Source organism: Phocoena phocoena, chromosome 19, assembly GCF_963924675.1.
Source record: "Phocoena phocoena chromosome 19, mPhoPho1.1, whole genome shotgun sequence".
In the NCBI taxonomy this organism is placed as follows: Eukaryota; Metazoa; Chordata; class Mammalia; order Artiodactyla; family Phocoenidae; genus Phocoena; species Phocoena phocoena.
Genome location: NC_089237.1, coordinates 16,138,391 through 16,160,828, shown reverse-complemented (window position 1 = coordinate 16,160,828; position 22,438 = coordinate 16,138,391). Strand labels below are relative to the sequence as shown.

General features: G+C 38.2%; 1 protein-coding gene across 5 annotated transcripts in view; it reads right to left on the bottom strand.

Moving 5' to 3' along the window:
- The window catches only part of KANSL1 (KAT8 regulatory NSL complex subunit 1), a 121,386-nt gene that overhangs the window by 42,837 nt on the left and 56,111 nt on the right, over nucleotides 1–22,438 (bottom strand). For 3 of the 5 annotated variants that reach the window (XM_065896719.1, XM_065896721.1, XM_065896722.1), the window contains exons 2-3: nucleotides 15,464–15,605; nucleotides 8,023–8,124 (exon numbers count right to left, since the gene is read on the bottom strand). In XM_065896719.1, coding sequence (XP_065752791.1) covers nucleotides 8,023–8,124; nucleotides 15,464–15,605 — 244 coding nt within the window. The remainder of the gene's footprint in view (nucleotides 1–8,022; nucleotides 8,125–15,463; nucleotides 15,606–22,438) is intronic. The other 2 variants (XM_065896720.1, XM_065896723.1) reach the window with 1 other exon arrangement.

Here is a 22,438-nt window from a genome sequence, read left to right as displayed (position 1 = left end):
CTACACAGTCTGTGGTTGGTTGAATCTGCAGATGTGGAGGAACTGTGGATAGGGAGGGCTGACTATACATTATACGTGGATTAAATCCCATGTTGTTCAAGAGTCAATTGTATATGCTTATAATATAAAATGAAAAAAGGGAGGTAGGAAAAAAATGTGGAAGAGTTGGAATTTCACTATTTCAAAAGAAATTATATATTTACTAGGCTAAAAGGGGTAGGGGCAGCCATGAGATGTCAATCACATGGAGTGTCTGAGGTATTGGCAATAAAGCCACAGCTCAGTTATCCCTCGGCTCTGGGAGTTGTTGGAATACCACAGAATGGCTGTGGTCTTTGTCTCCGCCTTACACTCAAACTGACTTTGGGGTGTTTTGACATCCCCCTTCCTGTAACTGCTACCAGTACATATCAAAGCCAATATTTTGAGGCTGAAATTCTATTTATCAGTATTGTTATATTTCTCTTTTGATCTTTTTACCCCCAAGGAGAAAACACCAAAGGATCTGAAGACCTGAGAACAGCCTCAACAAAGGACAATACATTGGGAAGCTAATTTTTAAAATTTAATACAAATTATCCAAAAAGTTAGATCAGGATAGACAAGACACATGAGTAAATTACAATGAGTAAACACTGGGAAAGTGTTCTGTCTTCCTTGTTAGATACCCTGTACATTTACTGGTATATCTTGAACAATTATATTAGTCAACAACACCAAAATTATGGTAAATTTGGCTCATGTACTCATTGCCTTAAAAGCCACACTGATTTCCTCATGGAAAGTAATGTGTAAGAGTTATAAGGATGTTCACGTCTTCTGACAAAGTATTTTACTCATCCTTAAAATCTATCTTAAAGAAATAACTCAACAAAACATACCCCCAAATCTTACACACAAAGCTAGTCACTGCAATGATATGGATCAATAACCTAAATGCTCAACACTCGAGGCATAGTTATAAAATGTGGTTCACCAAATCAGAATATTGAAGATAATCATAAAGGAAATTTCCTCTTCCTTTACCCAGAGGAGTATTTAAATATAGAAAATAATAGGTAGAAATGATTTTGGAAAGGGGCTAAATTCAAAATATTTTTAATATAATTGTGGTGACTAAAAATATATGTACACAGATAATGACAAGGTAAAAATAGTGTTAAAGAGGCAGAATAGAGACTTCACTGGTGGCGCAGTGGTTAAGAATCTGCCTGCCAATGCAGGGGACACGGGTTCGAGCCCTGGTCTGGGAAGATGCCACATGCCGCGGAGCAACAAAGCCCATGCACCACAACTACTGAGCCCACGCTCTAGAGCCTGGGAGCCACAACTACTGATCCCATGTGCCACAACTACTGAAACCCGCGCGCCTAGAGCCCGTGCTCCACAACAACAGAAGCCACCTCAATGAGAAGCCTGAGCACCGCAACGAAGAGTAGTCCCTGCTCGCCGCAACTAGAGAAAGCCCACATGCAGCAACAATGACCCAGTGCAGCCAAAAGGAAATAAACAAATAAAATTTTTAAAAAATGAGGCAGAATAGGACTATTCGAAGTTTTCTTTACATTTAGATAATATTTTTAACATTAAAAAAAAAAACCCAGATAAACCCAATACCCTCCTGAATGCTAGTGAGGATTTACCATTCAGGAACACCTCAAAAAGCCCAAACAAATATTATGGTATGACAAAGGACAAAAAGATTTAAGATTCAGGTTGCTGTTAACTAGGAGATGTGTGACTCCAGCCATGTTACAGCTTTCCTAGATTTCTGAAGTTCTGGTTTGAATGAAAAAGTTTCCTTTCAACATGAAAACGCTGTGACTATGAACTTTTTGGTGTTGATCTGAAGAACTTCTGTCAACTTTATATTCACTTAAAACAATAGCTTTTAGCATTAAATTATGACACAGATCTGGTTTATATATCTACACGTTTTACAAGGTGCTACGTTTAAGCAATAGGTTGACTCTCATTTGATTAAGATTTATTTTCTAGGGATTATGGAGAACTAACCACCAGGATACCTGTCAAGACAAACTGTTGCCATTCTTTAACAAAATCTCATTTCAAAACAAGTTTACTTTTCTTGGCTAATAATCTATCCTTGTTTTTCATGCCTACAGATATATAAGTATATTTAAAGGCCATTAATCTTCAATGTGTATTTTATTATTTTTCTTAGAGGAACTTGGAACTTTCCTGGGGGTAATTCAGCCCCAAAATTAAAATAGAAGTCAACAGGCAAAAGGTTATTTAAGCACAGAAATGCTTGTCAAGGATACAGAAGCACACAGCAATTAAGAGCATCAATGTCAGAGAGGAAACGTGCTTGAATTCCAATCCCAACCATACAAGGAGGCACTGAATATTTAGAAGGATCTGCTTAGAAACCTTGGGATATCCTACATGTAATCACCCTGAGATCTAAAGCAGGGCACTGGGGCAATTAGGTTCATCATTCATTCTCAAATTCAAAGAGCTTAAAATATTAACCCCAATCCTCTAACAGTGTTTTGTCTAGAAAAAGAAAAACACACCTCACAAACACATGTGATTTTACTTAGAGTTTCTTAAATGCATTCACATTGCTTTAAGAAAAAGTGAACACTCCTTATCTTGCAGTCCAAAAAGCTGCAAAGACAGGGTAGAGAAACATTAACAAACACTTCACAAATATTAAATCCACACACTAATTTAAGCCCGACTGTTATTACTGCAGTGGTTTACATCATTAATATTTTCAGGAAACTAAAGCATGACTCAGATATTTGCCATCCAATGGGAAACTGTAAATAGGAGTTGTTACAGAGCTTCTCTTGAGTTTTATGTGGTGTTCAGATACACTCTGAGGGTACATGCATCCCACAGCCAGAAAAGTACAGAAAAGCTGAAGTGAAGTGGTAGGTAGAGTGCTTCTGTAATCCCTCCTTTTTCTAAAGCAGAGCCCCAGGGATTACCTTTTGGGGAAATTTTAAGAGTTAAAGGTAGCAAGCAGGGTTACTGAAGTGATTTTTTTCCTTGGCTGAAAGGGTCAGATGTATGGAGTAACACAGCAGTGAGATTCTATTTGTTATTCTTATAAAGTAGGTATCTGTTTGATTCATTACTCCACCTTCTTGGCCACAACAATTAAGTGTGACAAAAAGCCCTTAAAGAAAAACTAGATTAAATTAAGGTTTATTTGTGTGTGTGGGGAGATTTTTCTGGGGTCTGAGAACCCATGTTCACTGAATTTGTTTTACTAAAAAGTAGAGAAAGTAAAGGGGTAAAAATCAAAAGGCACACAACTTAAAAACACGTAATAAAATAAATCTCTAGGTGTGTATGCAAGATATGTGTGTATGTATCTTTACTTTAGTCATTCAAGTAACGCCATGCTGTAACTGTTTGAAATACCATTTTCCTTAGATGCACCATATTTGTTTGTCTAGAAAATTTAACAGTTCTGTTTTGGTTAGTTATTACCTTTCTGACAAACATTATCAAAATGGAAAGAAAAAGGCTAACTGAATGTAAGGAATTCAACCTTCATTTCTGGGTCAAAATGCTCTCCATCTCAATGATACCCAGCATAGTCCTGCTTAAAATTACCAAAATATTGCTGGCCCATAAAGAATATAACAGTCATTTCCATGAACTAGCACCACGGCCAAGAAACTGTGCTAGAGTGGAAGTGGAACTTTCTGTAAATTCCACTTCCACCAAGTTACTTACCTAGGCTTCAATTTCTGCATATGTAAAATGGGACTATGTGCCTCACTTTCCTATGTCTCTATATTGAGGTCAAAATATAATCTATAGGGCTTCCCTGGTGGCGCAGTGGTTGAGAGTCCGCCTGCCGATGCAGGGGACACGGGTTCGTGTCCTGGTCTGGGAAGATCCCACATGCTGCAGAGCAGCTGGGCCTGTGAGCTATGGCCGCTGAGCCTGAGCGTCCGGAGCCTGTGCTCCGCAACGGGAGAGGCCACAACAGTGAGAGGCCCACGTACCGCAAAAAAAAAAAAAAAAATATATATATATATATATATATATATATATATATAATCTATAATTATATTAAAACAACTTTGGGAGATTACGTTTGACATAAATACGCTACCATGGGTAAAACAGACAGCTAGTGTGAACCTGCTGTATAGCACAGGGAGCTCAGCTCCAGCTCGGTGCTCTGTGATGACCTATATGGGTGGGATGGCAGGGGGAGGGAGGTCCAAGAGAGAGGGGATATATATATACATATAGCTGATTCACTTCACTATACAGCAGAAACTAACACAACACTGTAAAGCAATTATACTCCAATTAAAAAAAAGAAAGTTAAAAACAAAACTTTGAATTATTCGTTTCTAAAAATGCAACCAGCATAATGTTGTTACAAGTCCAGAGACTACTAAACCTAAGATCTGTATTTACCAACACTGTTGAAAATCTTTCTCTAGAATCTAGAGAAATACAGTAATTGCAAAAACAGCCTTATAAATTCTTACTGTTCAACTTATTTATCCAGAGCCCAATTTATTTTAAAAGTCCTAACTGGTCAGTCAGTGTTTTTTAATACTGTGGATCAAACGTTCTCCAGCCAGTACCTAACCCTCTACTCTCTATCTCAAACCCCTCACGGGGGCCAATGCACCATTCACTGTCCCTGATGACTGCAAAACTTCAAGGAAAAGAACACTGTTCCCATGTAACCAATGGCAGGAAGATTATACCTTGAATGTTTAAAAAGAAAAAGCAATAGCTTACATTTTTGTATGCTTTACTTCTGGGAAAGCATTAGTCCTTCACTTAATAGTTCACTTGTTAACTCCATCAATTCCACAAAGCAAGGAAAGGTAAAAGAATGAGGCTTGGGCCTTCCCTGGTGGTGCAGTGGTTAAGAATCTGCCTGCCAATGCAGGGGACATGGGTTCGATCCCTGATCCAGGAAGATCCTACACGCCACGGAGCAATTAAGCCTGTGCGCCACAACTACTGAAGCCCGCGTGCCCTAGAGCCTGCACACCACAACTACTGAAGCCCGTGTTCTCCAACAAGAGAAGCCACTGCAATGAGAAGTCCATACACAGCAACGAAGACCCAATGCAGACCAAAAATATTTTAAAAAGTGAGGCTTATTTTGCAAATAAAAGCAAACACAAATAATGACGTCATTTGTCAAAAGCCACAGAAGCAATGTTTTTGCTAAAACAAACAAAAAACCTCCTCAATTTCAAATCTATGGAAAGGAAGGATAATGCAAAAACTAATAAAACTGGCTACCTACAGGAGGTGGGAACACAATGGAAAGAAGGTGGAAATAGGAACAGGGCTACAGCCTTTTGTACAGCTTTAATTCTTAGCACAGTAGTAATGTTTTGCATACTCAAAAAATAATAAATATCAACTACTGTGTGTGTGGGCAACAAGAAGTGGAATACTATAGTAACAAAAGAACGTAACTGTATTACAAAATAATTGCACAGTCACACTGAAAGGTGAACTAACCTAAGAACAACTTCGGGGAAATAGCATTTTGACGGTTTATTATAGTGCTAACATACTGTATACAATATTGTACTCTGGTTAGTAAAGATATTTCTCACAGGAGTATGAGCTGGCAATTATGAAACTACTCTATTTGGTACTAGGATTGAACAAATAAGTATCAATAAGGAAGGAGGAAGGCTGTGGTGTTAGACTGGTACTAGTATAAACTCATGGTTTTTAGTGTATATACAGATGGGTAGATAACAAAATACATGTATGTGTATGCATGTAGCAGCATACATATATATATTTACTAGCTTTGCTGAGAAGTCCTAGATAGAAGCAATGACACCAAGTAGCAATGAGCACAACTAGTACCCAGATCTTGGTTTCAAAACCCTGTTCTCCAATAAAAAGAAGCAGGGCTGGAACAGGTAAAATACAAGATGAGCCTGGAACATTGTGGGGTGCCAGAAAGTGAGTGTTCAAAACACAAGGTGGGGGGGGGGGCATGTTGAAAAGACACAGACGCCAATCTGAAAGGTCCCAATGCCAAAAGTTCAGACAACTGCAACTGAATAACTACTAATAGTAGATTATAATCCATAACGTAAAATTAACATCCATAAAACCATCCTGAAATAAGTAACTAACTGATGGACGAAATAAATGAGGGAGAAAAGACAGCTCTTCCTAACAGAATTCCAATGAACAAATGTAGAAAACAGAAAATCACCATTTAGTAAACACCACAGCAATAATTACTGCAGTAATTTTGCAGGAAAAATCCACCAGTAGATGATAAAATTGTGGATTAAAGTATAATGAGCTGGACATATATACACTACCAAACGCAAGGTAGATAGCTAGTGGGAAGCAGCCGCATAGCACAGGGAGATCAGCTCAGTGCTTTGTGACCGCCTGGAGGGGTGGGATAGGGAGGGTGGGAGGGAGGGAGACGCAAGAAGGAACAGATATGGGAACATATGTGTATGTATAACTGATTCACTGTTATAAAGCAGAAACTAACACACCATTGTAAAGCAATTATACTCCAATAAAGATGTAAAAAAAATAAAAATAAAAGAAATAAAAGTATAATGAGCAACCGAAAAATGCACAGTATCCCCCCATGAGATAGTCATTCATTACAAAGGGAAAAATACTAACTTTACAGTGGAGAAACCTGGCAGGCATCACACTAACCAAGTGAAAAAGCTATCACCATCATCTTGTACCCCTAATATGGTATACTGAGAAGGGCACAGTACCACTTCTGTGGAATTACTGCAAAAAATGCATAACCTTTAACGAAAAAACACCTGGCAACTCCCTTCTGAGGAACATTACACATAATAACTTACCAATACTCTTGTGTCAAGGTCATGAAAGACAAAACTGAGGTGCTCTCACACACTGGAAGAGACTTTAAAGAGATATGACGGGGCTTCCCTGGTGGTGCAGTGGTTGAGAGGCCGCCTGCCGATGCAGGGGACACGGGTTCGTGCCCCGGTCCGGGAAGATCCCACGTGCCGCAAAGCGGCTGGGCCTGTGAGCCATGGCCACTGAGCCTGCGCGTCCGGAGCCTGTGCTCCGCAACGGGGGAGGCCACAACAGTGAGAGGCCTGCTTACCGCAAAAAAAAAAAAAAAAAGAGATATGACAACTATATGGAATGTGGAAATCTGGACCCAAAAAAGGCGGCATAAATGAGAATATAAGTGAAACTGGAATAAAATCTGTAGTCTGTATCAATGTTAATTCCTAGTTTTGACACTGAACAATGGTTATTCAAGCTGTTAACGCTAGGGGAAGCGGGGGGGGGGAAGGATATGTGGGGACTCTTGTGTACTGCTTTTGCAACTTTTGTGTTAAGTCTAAAATCAAATTTCATTCATACACAAATCTAGGCGTTTTCCTTAGATCAAATTACTTAAAACAAGAAATGTTAATACTCATAAAAGCCCGTGACCTTTTGAGAAAAGTAAAAATATGAAAGAAATAAATTAAAAGTGGTCTTGGAATTCAGAAAGAAAAGAAATTAATCTTGGTGTTCAGAGAAATAGGAAAAAGGAAGGAATTATGAAGAGAGATTTGAGCTAGGCTCTAAGGAAACAGAAGATTACAAAAAACGACAGCTTTATCCTCATTACAGAATTAAAGGGGGTAACTCAAACAGCATTTTCAACATCTTTGTGAGTTAAACCTTTCCATTTTATAGTGGCCCAGAAAGGTTACCTTACTTATCAAAGTTATCAGAGCCACATGGTCTCCTAATTCCCAGGAATATTCCATAATGTCACACTTGCTCTGGCTGTGCTGTCTTGAGAGTTAGAAGCTGCTTTTAAATTTTAAAGTCAGCTACACAACTGCTCGAGGGGCCCTGTGGTACCCTATTCGGGAATTCAGAGCTTAAAATGCCAGAGGTGATAAAAGGGGATACAACCCCTTCATTCAGCCAATGCAAGGATCCTTATTATAGAGAATAAACTGTGCTGAAGCTACACCCCAAATTCTCACTCATTTTCCCTTTTCTGTCTTTTATACTTACCAATTTATCATTCCCATGATCTGTCTTCACCTCAGAACTAAGTGGAAGAAATAAGTCTGTGGTGTGCTCTGGGGGAGGCGCCTCTCCAAGAACTATCAACCCCTGCAGGACAGAGAGAAAAACAGCTTAAGTGGTGTAAGTTACAAATTTAATTTAGTAGTTAATATCAAGAGTTAGGGGCAGGGTGGGTCTGGTTTACCAGAGGCCTTTTCCTTTATCCTATGGTTCTGAAACAAAATATACCACCAGCAGCTTTGCTCTTCCAAGAGTGATTTCAACAGAAGGCCCTAGCAGTAGCCATGAATACAGCCTAAGACTCAAACCCAAGCTTCCCCTTTCTTCCACTTGAATGTATGGACCTACATGGCTTGTAGCATCTTTTATTCACATCTTCCAGATCTGGGATCTTTATCAGAGTATGGTATTTTACACTATATCACCAACCAGACTATACTATATTAACAATAGCAATGCAGTTTTTCTACTTAACTTGATCAAAAATGTGGCTTAAGGATGACCAAACTAGAAGTGCTACAATTATAAATGATGAGCTAAACCAACTATCTCTGAGCAACCACAACCACCGGGTGAAACAAAGGTGGAACAGTCTCTACGGTATCTTAGAAACCAAAAACTTAAAACTGTTCCAAAGACACCTGTTTCTCACAAGCATAAGCATTACTCCAGATTAGGTTCCTGCTTGACAATTTCAAGCTCAGATTTTACATTCACCCCAGAAAACAAAAAATGTAAAAAGAAATTTTAAATGACTCCACAAATCCTCTCCGTAGCCAGCATGGGCCCAGCTTGGTGAAGACAGAAGTTAGCTTACTATGAAAAATAAACAAAAACCACAGACATGAATCTCCCATCAACGCCAAGTAGAAGTGACCAAAAAAATCCAGTTATGACACTGTGTAACAGCAAGACTGGGATGCAAGTGCTCTTTGGTTCTCTTTCTCTGGTCTAGAAAATAAGGAGATCTGACTGATAAGAAGCTCTTAATGGAAATTTTGTATTAGAATCACTTGGGGGAAACCTTATCAAACTATACTTGCCAAGGTCCAACATCAAATCTACTCAGAATCTCTGAGGTAGGGAGCTGGGTATTCTGTTTTTCAAAAGCTTCCCTGGTAAGTCTTAATGCAAGCTCTAAACTGAAAAATACTAGACTCAATCATCTTGACTCAGCATCAGAATCCCCCAGAGAACATCCTAAAATATATCAACAGATTTCAGGGCCTAAAAACTTTGACTTATCAATTTGAGCTCCCTAGGCCATTATGACATAGGCTCTTGTGAGCCCATGAACCAGATGATCCTGTCCCTGGGGTTATTTCTAATACAAAAATCTCCGTGAAATAGGAGATATAAGAGATTGGGGGTCCAGTGGTGGTTAAGAGGGAACGATGGAATTTTACCTCTGTTTAAAAGGGAAGAAAAACAGGACCTCCCTGCCCCCCTCCCCACCATAAGAGAAACAACAAGTTTCCTATTCTGGAATAAGACTATACCTAGGCTATGTAGAAAATGAAGCAGAGACTCTGCAGAAAGAGGGAGAGGTTATTAAGAAAGCAAGAAACATTTGCCCTAGCTTTCAAAATGGGGTTTCTCTGGATAAAAGAACTTCTTTTTCACTGTGGTGGCCTCTCCCATTGCAGAGCACAGGCTCCGGACGCGCAGGCTCAGCGGCCATGGCTCACGGGCCTAGCCGCTCCGCGGCATGTGGGATCTTCCCGGACCGGGGCACGAACCCGTGTCCCCTGCATCGGCAGGCGGACTCTCAACCACTGAGCCACCAGGGAAGCCCTGGCTAAAAGAACTTCTGCAAAATATTTTCTTGTTTCAATCAGAAGCATAAAACAGACCTCACAAACTTTTCCATTTCAAAGTAAAAACTGTTTGTAAAAAGCAGCTATTTTGTACAACATTCCCTTCTCAGAATATTGCATTCAACATCTTCTCTGCTTAAGAGCCTAAACCACCTCCCCATCTCCTATATAAAGCTAGCCCAAACTCATCTTGGCATAGTCCATAATCCATCCCTACCTTATTTATCTATTTCCAACTACTTTCTCCAAATATTGTTACACTAACCGCATTATCCCCTAGAGAATGTCTGAATATATATGAAGTTGTTGTTGAGAGCTGGGGGTTATTACAAAGTAGTAGGTAAAGAAATGCAACTAAATGTTACAATACTACCCACTACCTGTTCTTATGTCTTTGTTTATACTGATTCTGCCCTTCTCTTACATTTATCTATCCAAAAGGTTATGCTTCAAAAAGCTTGTCAAAGCCAAGTCCCACCTCCTTCCAAGAAAATGTCCCTGGTTTAACTGAGCCCCTTATTTTCTTTATCCACGTTGCCAGACTTCCTAAAGCATGGTGATTTTATCTTACATTCTGTATATTTAAATCTCATTTCCAGAGCAGAACCTTAGGCCAAATTATTTATTTCATTTATTGTTGCCTCAATTTGTCGTTTAAATGTTAACTAATGGTAAGATTCTTGAGGACTTAAGACAAAATACAAATATATTCGAATCTCCCATATTCCCTAGCAGAGTTATACACCAAGAAAGGAAATGCATAATAATTATTTTTTGGCTTTTATGTTTAAAACTTTTTGCCCTTGAATGAGAAAATATTAAGTTTATATTAATTACAGCTAGGAGCCTAAATAAATCCAACTATTAGGTATAAAGTTACTCCCTCAATTTTTCTTAGGTGAGAAGGTAAGTCAGGATAAAACAGCCAATATTTTCCAAAGGGAAATTTTTCTCCTTAAACTACCAAATAATTTCTAAAAAACACCTTAGAGACTACAAAGACACCCTCCTGTGAAAGCTTTAAAAGACCTAGTAGGGACCATTTATTCCCCATCATTTTATAGACCCAGGGAGGATGCAGGTCGAAGGTCATGTCAATAGGCCAATCCGTGGCAGAACCAGGGATAAAAGCTGGGTTAGTTAGACCCAGCTAATCTTTGTTTTGGCTTTCATTCATTCAAATCAAGCCACTGTGTCTCCATTCATCAAACATTTTTTAGGTGCTGGGGGTACAGGAAAGAAAAAAGACATATCCTTCTCCCTACTCCTATCCAAACTCATCCCTCAAAGTGCTTACAATTCTAATACTGGGACAAAGACAGAATATCAACAATATGAGTAAGTAAAATTTATGTTGCACATTAGAAAGTGTTAAATGCTAAAAAACTAAAGGACAGTGAGAGGATAATAAAGTGGGAGTAGGCACTCTTTCCTATTAGGCGGTCAGGGTAAAATGCACCGAGAAGGTGGTGTCTGAGCAAATACTGGAAAGAAACTTGGGAACAAACTTTGGGAATATCTGCAGGAAGAGCTAATGCAGCGGTTTCAAGGTTGGAGCCAGCTGGATAACTTTAAGAACTGTAAGGAATTTGGTATGGCTGAAGGAAAATGAATGAGTGGAGTCTGAGGCAGAAGCTCAAGGCAGAGGAGGTAAGTGGGGGTGCAGGGCCTTGTAACTCCCTGTCTTTCAGCTTTTATGTCCAGATGGTAAATCAATGGAGAGTTTCAAGCAGAAGGGAGCAATGATCTGACTTATGGTTTAAAAGGATCAATTTGCTATTGTGTTGACAAGTGGACGAGTGGACAGTAAATAGAGGAGCAGAAAGAACCGCTGTTGGACCGAAGTGGTTGGATTCTGTGTGTGTGTGTGTGTGTGTGTGTGTATATATATATATATATATATATATATATTTGAAGACAGAATCAATCAGTTAGTTATGCAAATATGCTTCTTGGGATGTGAGGGAAGAGAGTAGTCAGAGTTAGTAAAGGTTTCTGGCCTCTGCAACATTAGAGCTCCTATTAATCTGTTGAAAGGTCTTTTCAATGTGCATTAGTTTCAATCAAATCTATTTTTGCAAATATTTACTCAAGTGCTATGCTGATTCATATGCTACCATTCACCCATGCATTCTTGCCCTGACCCCCAAAACTCTGTTCGTTCATTGTAGCATACAAAACCAACCATTAAATCCTTTATACTGTACCTCATACCAAAAAGGATGAAAGCAACTAAAAGGAAGATGAGCAAATAAAAAGCATACAAACGGCTAAAATCTGTTCATTCAGGTGACCTTTATTGAGTGTCTACCACATGCTGGGTGGTGTGAAACCCTAAGAATAAGAAAATAAATAAAATACATTCCACTCTTAAGAAGCTTACTACCTTCATCTAACCTCAGACAGGCAGGCAGGCCAAGTATGACAATGACAGTGCTATAACAGAAGTTTAGAGAAGATGACGTGAGAGCAGAAAAGAGGCAGAGCTTCAGGAAGAGACTGATGGAAGTAAGGCTTTATGGAGAGGTCTACATGATTACTTAAATTTTCCTAAAATATACTTAATAAATATAGTTAATAATCACGAAAGGAAAGGTCATTATTAGCAAAGAAAACTCCATGAAGTTCCACTCCACACTTGTCATGGCAACCCCAAGCTGGGATTCCCTAGCATTCGGGGTTTATACTGGGTCAACATTACATGGCTGTGACATTAGCCACAAGCAGCAATAACCTCAAGGCTACTGCACTCTAAGCCCAAGGTAAAAAGGCCAGGAGAGTCTGCCCACCCTTCACTATCACTTCCTAAAGTCACAACCAGGACCATGCCTGGACTGTCCAGGCCTAGAGAACCAAACACTACAGAACACAGGACTACAGAAATTGGGAAGGGTCACAGTTGCATGAAGTCGTAACATATCCTTATAAATTATTCCTCTCTGGAAATACAAATCTGTCCTACATTTAAAAAAGGAAAAAACAAAATGAAGTAAAACTGAAAAAGGAAGAAATGGTAGAAGAAACTGTGCTAAGCCTGATTATAAAACAGGGCCAAAGCAAGCAAGCAAAAAGGAAAGAAAAGAAAAAACTAAGTTGTAGGCTTGGGTCAACTGCTTTCCCTTTACCAATTTCAGGTAACACATGGAGTCAAAGTACAAGGGAAAAAAAAAAAAACCACCTCTTCATCCATAAAACAAAATTAAGATGCAATTTCACATACTCACTTTCCTACTTCATTCTAAATAGGTCAAGCTTTCCTACCCATCTTAAGATAAATCAGTGACCTCACTGTAAACCAGCACCACAAGATGGTCCTGGGCTACCTAGACTAGACATGGCTGTCCATAATGCCTTATAACTCTATGAAGATGGAAACTTCAACTACTTTACATCAATTCTGAAGACACGTATTCTAGGTCACTGCTATTCCCATTCAGCAGCTTTTCTATCCAGAAGTTTCATTGTTCTTCCATCTCTCATTCCCCATAACATTTCCATCCTTAGTTAGCAAGTGCTGTGCAATCTGACAGATCAGTCAAAAGAAGGGATAAAAAAATAATATAATGTTTCGTACTAGACATAGATGCTGAAGATTGCGTGTTAAGAGAAAGAAGTCTCCTTTAGCAACAGAACCCTCTTGGTCCCTGTGCATTCCCCCCTCGGTTTTATTTACCAGGTGTGAAATTTCAATAAATATGCTCAAGAGAAATGATGAAAAGGATACAACAGCAGAATATGTTAGAAAATGCTTTGGGGTCAGATAAATAGCCCTGAGTTCAAATTTAGCTCTGCTTCTTACAAGCCTGTAAGCTGTTGCTTTGTGCATTAAATAACACACATGAATGTACCTGTATATAGTCCACACTCAAGGTTCAGACACTGTTTTCCTTTCTCATTTTAAGACATGGGAGCATCTTTTTTAAAAAGGCTGACTGAATATGAAAGTTAAAACACAACAGTGTTCCAGATGGTATGTCTTAGTTTAACTGAAATCACTTCTTAGTGGCACATAACAATGGTGCAGCTTACAATCAACAGCATCTTTGAGTCTATGAAATACAGTAGTTTTATAATGAGGAACTAATATAACATAAACACATATATAAACACACAATATATAAAACAGATGAAGCAACAAATATGACTACCATTCTAATAATCTCAGTTGTTACTAACAGTGAGACTCTAGTTCTCAAATATGAAAATTCTCTCTTAACTATTGGCTATAAAGTACCAGACACTGGAGAGGTGTCCATGACAGAGGAAGACTGTTTTTCTCCTCAGGATAGGCATATCCAGTCATCTCCCAGATACTCTTTATCAACATTCCAGCTCATATTCTACAAATATCACTTAATTTTCTTTGTGAAGAAGAGCTAAGCATAATGTTTACCATCCTTGGTGAATATTTTTAGATTTAATTCCTCATTTGCACTAGCTAATTTTTAAAGTTAGGATTTAATGTGTTCCCTATCCTAAAGGAACAAATTATTATTATTATTTTTTAAGGTAAGTCCTCTGGACTTTGCCCTCAATTATAATATGTTCTACTGAACTTCTGGAGAATTACATATAAGCCCATTTGGGGAAGAAGCTCAAAGAACACTCCAGTGAAATGTTTGGAATAAAAGCTTACATAATATATAAGGGAGGCTGCAGGACTTTTACTTCAAACTCTTACCCTTTTGTTCATCTTGTCAATTAGTCATCCTTTAACTCTTGGTCTACTAATTAATTTAATGTACGCAGTTCACGGTACATAGCAATTTTCTTAAGGCTTTGACCAGTACTAAGGCAGGACAAAAACGTTGTGACACTTATTTTTAGGGGCAGTAGATGCTTCATCTAGACCCACATGTTCAGTCAGGGAAGTCACTGCATCAAGCTAACACAATAAGTACCTTGCAAGAACATAAGCACCAAGAAAGGAGGATTTTTATTTACTGTGACCCCACTAAGGAGAACAGTGCTGGTACACAGCCGTCACTCAACTATTTACTGAATGGATTTCTTTTCCATGTACATTTTTCCCCCAGTCAAACTCCAAGTAAGCAGAGGACATTTTTCAGAAGAAGAACTATACAAGTATCACTGTTAAAGATAAAAGCTGTATCGTTAAGAGTCAGTCCACTGCAAGCAGGAGAACAAAGGAAAATGAAATCACCAGTGTCTAATCTTGCCTGAATGATCTTTCAGGAAAAACTTTATTTTTCCTCAAGAAAGCAAGGGAGGCTTAGCAGTAAAACAGAAACGCATCTAAGTAAAAAAATAAGATGAAAATACAGTCATCACCACTTTTCCATAAATATAACAAATATGCAGGTATGGTCAATGGCTTACATTAAATAGTGCCTTTTTTTAAATGTTCCCTGTTAGCCCAGATATTCAAACTGTTTTGTTCTAAACCCATGAGCTAATCTAACATTATATTCTAACAGTGTTGTCTGCATTATGCTAAGTAACACCAGGCTCTTAAACAAATTAAACCGCTGTATCAGATCATATTAAACCATTCTCTCTGACATAGTTAAGAGTTACTGAGGGATGGGGAAAAGGGGATAATGATAGTTTTTAGCTGAGCTGAAAAAGACCAGACACTTATCCCTTACCTTATTAGCACGTATCTGTTTGTAAATATCTGTTTGCTGCCGAATTCGATATTCCAAGTCAGAAACATGAGCCTGAAGCCAGTTCCAGCGGCTGACAATAGCTGCTCGGTCTGCAGCCCATCTCCATTCTGACCTGCGCCTCCTAAAAGGAAATAAACTGAGTGAAATCCAAGAGTAGCAGCAACATTTATACTAAATGGGAGTGGGATGGTTTTAACGTCTAAATGCCCTTATACAGACCACTCTAGTGTCAAGAAAATCTTAAGACTATATGTATGTTTATGTATGTATGTCACAGGACACACATGGATAAAACTCTTCACATAGATACTTCCCAAATTAACTAGCTGAAACTGCCTTGTAAGTATCCTGATCCTGTCTGTGGCAGTTTTTCTGGATTGCCTTAATTTCTCAGGAGATAGAAATATTTTCTACTTTAAGACATATAAAGGACAAAGATTACGTATCTACACAGAAAATCCAAGACACCACAAATTATAAAGCTAACCAAGAATTCAGCAAAGTTGCCGAGTAAAGATCAACATACCAAAATTAACAGTGTTTCCAAGTGCCAACAAGTAGAAAAGACTCATTTTTTAAAACTATTTACAACACTAACAAATGCTAATATTATACACAAAAGATCTTTGCAGAGAAAATAATAAAACCAAAAGACCTACATAAATGGTGAGATAGATTTTTTAAGATGGCAATTTTCACATCTACCTACAAATTCAAATAAGCTCCAATCAAACCTCCCATAGGGTTTTTTGTTTGTTTGACTGAGCTGCACGGCTTAGGGGATCTTAGTTCCCCAACCAGGGACTGAACCCGGGCCCTCTGCAGTGAGAGCGTGAAGTCCTAACCACTGGGCTGCCAGGGAATTCCCCCCACCACAGGGTTGTTACTGGAAACTTACAAACATCCAAAAATCCACAACGGTGGAGGGGAGGAACACCACTAGAGAAATTCTAAAGAAAGTATGGTGAAAACTCACACTACAGACTTAGGGTAAAGCTATGGTGATTAAGGCAGTCTAGAGAGACAAAAAGACCAGTGGGACAGAACACAGAACTCCCAAACTTAGAACTGGATATATAAGAGAGATAGGCATTCAGAGCGATGAGGAAAAGACTGAATTATTCAATAAACGGCATTAAGATGCCAGTTCTTTACATGAAAAAAGTAAAATTACTTCCTTTCTTTATGATATAATTCACTATTTTTGGAATTCCTATATCTGAAAAGTCAAACTTAAATAAGATTATCTTTGGAACTTCAGGGCAGGGAAGGATTTCTTAAATAAGACACACAAAAAATTTAGCTAATTTTCAACATACTGCAAAAGATTTAATAAAGTTAAAGGCAAGCTACTAGTTGGTAAAGATATCTGTAACACATAAAACTAAAAATAACACATCAGAATAGATAACAGAACTCCACCAAAGAGGTTTAAGAAGAATATAATCTAACAAAAGATGAATAAATTGAAATTTCACATAGGAGAGATCCAAATGGCCAATAAAAATATGCCAGGCCTTGTTAGATTTTTGGTTAAAATATTAGTAGGTCAAATACTAAGAAGTCATTTCAAACCCAGATTGGAAAAACCAAGTGTTAGTGAGATGTGGGAAACAGTAATTCATACATTTCCAACAATAATAAAAACTGGCACCACCACTTTTCAAGAGTAATCTGGAAATACTTGGCTAGGTGGGAAATGTGTATACCTAGCCATCATGAAATTCTATTTCTGAGAATATAACCTGCACATCTGCATGAAGAAACAGGTTCACTGCAATAGTTGGTAATAACTAAAAATTAGTTACAATTTAATTTGCTAAAGTAGGGAAATAGATACACTATAATTTACTGGATTTTTCTACAGCAATAGAAACATATTAACCAGAACTATCTGTATCAACATGACAATATCTCAGAAGACAATGTTGAATGGAAAAACATAAAAACTAATAATAAGCTAAACAAAGTACTACTATAGATATAAACAAGTAGTAAAGGAATTTAATGGAGTATTGTTTATCAATTTAATTATTACTGTATGTCTCAACACGACTAAATCTCAAGAATGTGGAATGGAAAAACTATATAAAAACTTTAAAAAAAAAACCCAAAAAACAATAATAAGAATTATTGGGACTTCCCTGGTGGCGCAGTGGTAAAGAATCTGCCTGCCAATGCAGGGGACACGGGTTCGAGCCCTGGTCCAGGAAGATCCCACATGCAGCGGAGGAACTAAGCCCGTGCACCACAACTACTTAGCCTGTGCTCTGGAGCCCTCGAGCCACAACTACTGAGCCTGTGAGCCACAACTACTGAAGCCCACACACCTACAGCCCGCGCTCCACAACAAGAGAAGCCACCAAAATGAGAAGCCTGGGCACCACAACGAAGAGTAGTCCCCACTCGCCACAGCTAGAGAAAGCCCGTGCACAGCAACAAAGATCCAACGCAGCCAAAAATAAAAAAACAAAAAATAAATTTATATATATATAAAAAAAACAACTGCTACCAATACATAAATGGTAAATGCATAAAACTGATAAACAACAAATTCAGGATCAGAGTGCTCCTTACCTCTGGGAAGGAAAATAAAGAAGTTAGATTTTAGGGGCTTCCCTGGTGGAGCAGTGGTTAAGAATCCGCCTGCCAATGCAGGGGACACGGGTTCAAGCCCTGGTCCGGGAAGATCCCACATGCTGCTGAGCAACTAAGCCCATGCGCCACAACTACGGAGCCTGTGCTCTAGAGCCCACGAGCCACAACTACTGAGCCCACGCACCGCATCTACTAAAGCCCACGTGCTCTAGAGCCCATAGTCCGCAAAAAAGAGAAGCCATGCAATGAGAAGCCCACCCACCACAACGCAGAGTAGCCCCCGCTCGCCGCAACTAGAGAAAGCCTGCGCACAGCAACGAAGACCCAACACAGCCAAAATAATTAATTAATTAAAGAAAAGTTAGATTTTAGCTCTAACTGTAATGTAATGTTCAACTGCTCTTTAAAAACTAAAAGTCTGATAGAAAACGGCAACTTTAATATTAGGGGGGGTAACTGGCATCTGGTATATTCTGTAGCCAAAATATTTTATGAGCTTCCACAAAATTCTATTCCAAGAGAGAAGTCGTCATACTGCCCTTAGCCCCATCTCCAATCAGGTTCTACATACTCAGTAACAAACATTTTAAGTGACTGTAAGTGAAGTTCAACATAGTCCACTGACAGGGTGAAATACATTATAATAAAAGAGAACAGGGCTTCCCTGGTGGCGCAGTGGTTGAGTCTGCCTGTCGATGCGGGGGACACGGGTTCGTGCCCCTGTCCAGGAAGATCCCACATGCCACGGAGCGGATAGGCCCGTGAGCCATGGCCGCTAGGCCTGCGCATCCGGAGCCTGTGCTCCGCAACGGGAGAGGCCACAGCAGTGAGAGGCCCGCATACCGCAAAAAAAAAAAAAAAAAAAAAAAAAAAAAAAGAGAACAAATCTAACCATAGTAGAATTAGAAATGAGTTAATACTTAATCATACCATAATAACTAAGATCAAGGATAGCAATAGTATTTTACTAACTTCAATACATTCCAAATATAAGCCATTGAAGCCAACCATTGTGATAAAGTATTATCCAATTATTTCTCTTTAGAAACAAGGCATATAGTTAGTTCCCTAACCTTGATGGAAAAAGCACAAGATATAAAGATACTTTCTTTTTTAAGTACAATTATCTGATTCAATATTGGCTGCAGGTCTAGTACCAGTCCAAATTCAGGAAAAAACCTCAAGAGGTCAAGAATAACCTCTGGATCATTCTTGAACTATAAAAATGTCCCCCCTTTTCTAAAATAGGTAAAGCTAGTTAACCCTCATATCCCATTTCCAACTTTCATCACTCTTCAAGGTTCGCAACCTTCCTATCTTGTAAAATCTCTTGGTTTTACAGGTTCATTTCATTTCTGAAGCTACCACAGTACCAAGTCCCCATCTACCACCAATGGGCTACTCCAATAACTCCTTAACTACCCACTCCTAACATAAATCACATATTACTTCTCCTCAATAAAATCTCCTCAAACCTTATTTCTTCCTGTCACTCTTATGTGTAAGGAATCACACAGCTTCTCTGCTTCTTTACAAATCCTAAGTCTTCAAGGAAACAAAGTAGAAGGGGAGTCAAATATCATAAAAGGCAGCAATTCGAAGCCAAAAGTGATTAATAAAATTAACACAACATCCATTTAATGACAGTTTATTCCCAGACAAATCTGTTTTAACAACTGACAGTGGCTAGCCAAAATAATACTCTAATGTTGAAAACCAAAGCAAGGGAAAGATGATTTCTTGGCCAATTTACAGCACTTCCTCCTTAGTCACCCTTGGTGGACAAAGAATCCTGGCAGTCTCTCCCAATGATCCTGAACTTAGCTCATAAGCATTCTCATGAAAGTGTTCCAGGACATCAAGCACTCTGAATTGGCAGGAAAGATGAAACTTATTTGTTATTTCTGAATTTCGACACATCTTAACTGAAAGAATTTTTTCTCTTTTTCTTTCTTGTCTGAGGTCAAGGAAAAAATAAGAAAGAAACCACAACACTTTAACTGTGTGAAAACTTGAAAATACAAAAGGAAAAGAAAATTCCTTAAAACGTTTCAGTTCACAAGAACTTTGGTGGATAAACACATTTTTTTCTTTTGACATTAATGAACAGCCCTTTTCAATTTTCTTAAGGTCAAAACTAACAGGCTGATATACAAGTATTATTCTAAATACCAATACAAAACCGAACGTCATGGTAATATTTTTTTGGAGATTGGCTAATAAACTAATTAAAGACAAATAAACTAATTAAAGATAGGCAGCATTAAGGGAGGACTGCAACCCCCAATTATGAACAGGTTTCATTCTACAAATACATTTGTCATATGACAGTTTCTAACCAGATGTAATTTTCAGCTGGAAGTTGTCACAATGTGGTAGTTAATGAAAAATGGAAAACCCCACCTCAAGTGTCCAAAAAGTATCTTGTGTTCAAAATACCAGCAACGTGGACAGAAAGCTGAACTGTTAACAAAGGTGGGAGGTGTACAGTTAGCAAGCCTGAGGTGAGCTGTGAAGATGTTACCACACCCCAGTGGCAGAGGAGAACACAAAACACAGTGCAAGAATAACAGCTTCAAGTGTAAGAGTTTATGTTTTTGTTTCCTCAACAAAAACAACATGCCACAGAAACTCAGTTTACCAGAGGCAGAGGTATATTTTGCCCCTAATATTCAAAATGTAAATTTATTACTCTGATAATTTACAGCTCAAAACAAAGAGACACTGATTTAAAAGCAGGGTCATGCTTTAAATAGAACATGTGACTAAGGCTGCAGAGTGATACTTATGCAAATATGAGGATGAACTGGTTTCTACTGCAGTCATTATCAATAATGAAGAAAAAGATGTGGATTCCAACAATCCACAGGGTTCTTTCAACTCTTTCCTATTGCTTACTCTGTGCTAATAATTAGTAAAATAATTGCTCTGTGCTGTCTGTGCAGGACACTAGGATGCTTTCTAAGGTGTTGTTCTGCCATGTACTTTATGCCAGTTTGCACCAGAATATATGTCTACATGTACTGGGCTACTTACTACCTGAATGGGAATTCATTTTAACTTGTATTTTGTTCCTTGCTTTTAGTAAATGTTTTACTGGTAAATTTTCTTTGTCTGCATGTGCTGTATAAAAATCCATTAAACTTTTACACAATGAATTGCTTTTTGGTTACCTAAATGCAGAAAGATACAGTACTAATATTTGCTTTTGTAATATCACATGAATAGTAAACTGTAATGTTGCCAGTATTGTACCAGTATTTATTTGTATAAAATAGTGTATGTTGTATAAATAGACTCTTTTTAGCTATGTGAACTTACAGAGCTTTAATAGTTCTTTTTTTTACAGGGTTAGAATATTACCACATATCTAGAACTTAAGATATTCTATGGGATCTAAGAATAATTATTTACTTGAACAAAAAAATCATTTCCTCTAAAAAAGCTCCCACATTTATAAACACTTTAAAGCTAAATAGTGGAAAGTACTAGAAAATTTAGAGTTCAGGTTACATGTTGGCCAACGTAGAAAACAAAAATGGGATTAATTTTTGTTTTTAATTCTTTAAAATCCTCTTGAATGGTAATGTTTCATTAGAAGAGGACAGACAGATCAACACAGGGACTTCGATGTAAGGAGATTTAACTTCTCTTAAATGTGAGGACCAAGCTCCTTCCATTTTTATTACAAATTAGATATTATCCATTGAATCTTCAAAGGTGTCAATGATAAAACCTTTTCTACTACACCTTAAGAATCACTTAACTTAGAGGTGGTTACCACTAACCTTACTAAAAGAAAAACAACAAGGAATGTAATTTCTAGTAACACAGAGAAAAGACAAAGATGTGCTACACCTCTTACTGCCAACATACTGTCAATGAGTTCAATAAAAGAGATTGTATTTGATAAATCCTATCTTCAATGCTGCCACAGACAGCAGGGGTAGATACTGTACTTCCTTTTTCTCGAAGATATACTGCAGCAAAAGCTGATTTACCTAAAAGTAACACTAAAGCTAGGCACTGAACCAAGTCAAACACTTGACCTAGTGCTGCCTTTAAGTCACCTAGTTCTAGTCCAGGATGGGAAATCTTCAAGTCCAGTAGAACAGTGCTGGTGGATTATACTTTTCCCTGATCTAGAAATGTTTTTAAATCTTATTAAAGTAGCAGTATGCTGCAAAGGCCTGAATGGTGGCAATTCCATCTTTGATTCTGATTTCAGTCCTATCTCCAATTCTTTCCTTTTATGCAAATAAAGATTCCATTAACAAGATAAAAGTAAAATGACTGTCCGCAGCAAGTTACACAGTACAACGTTCAACCAAAAACGATCCGATAGTTATGTGCTAC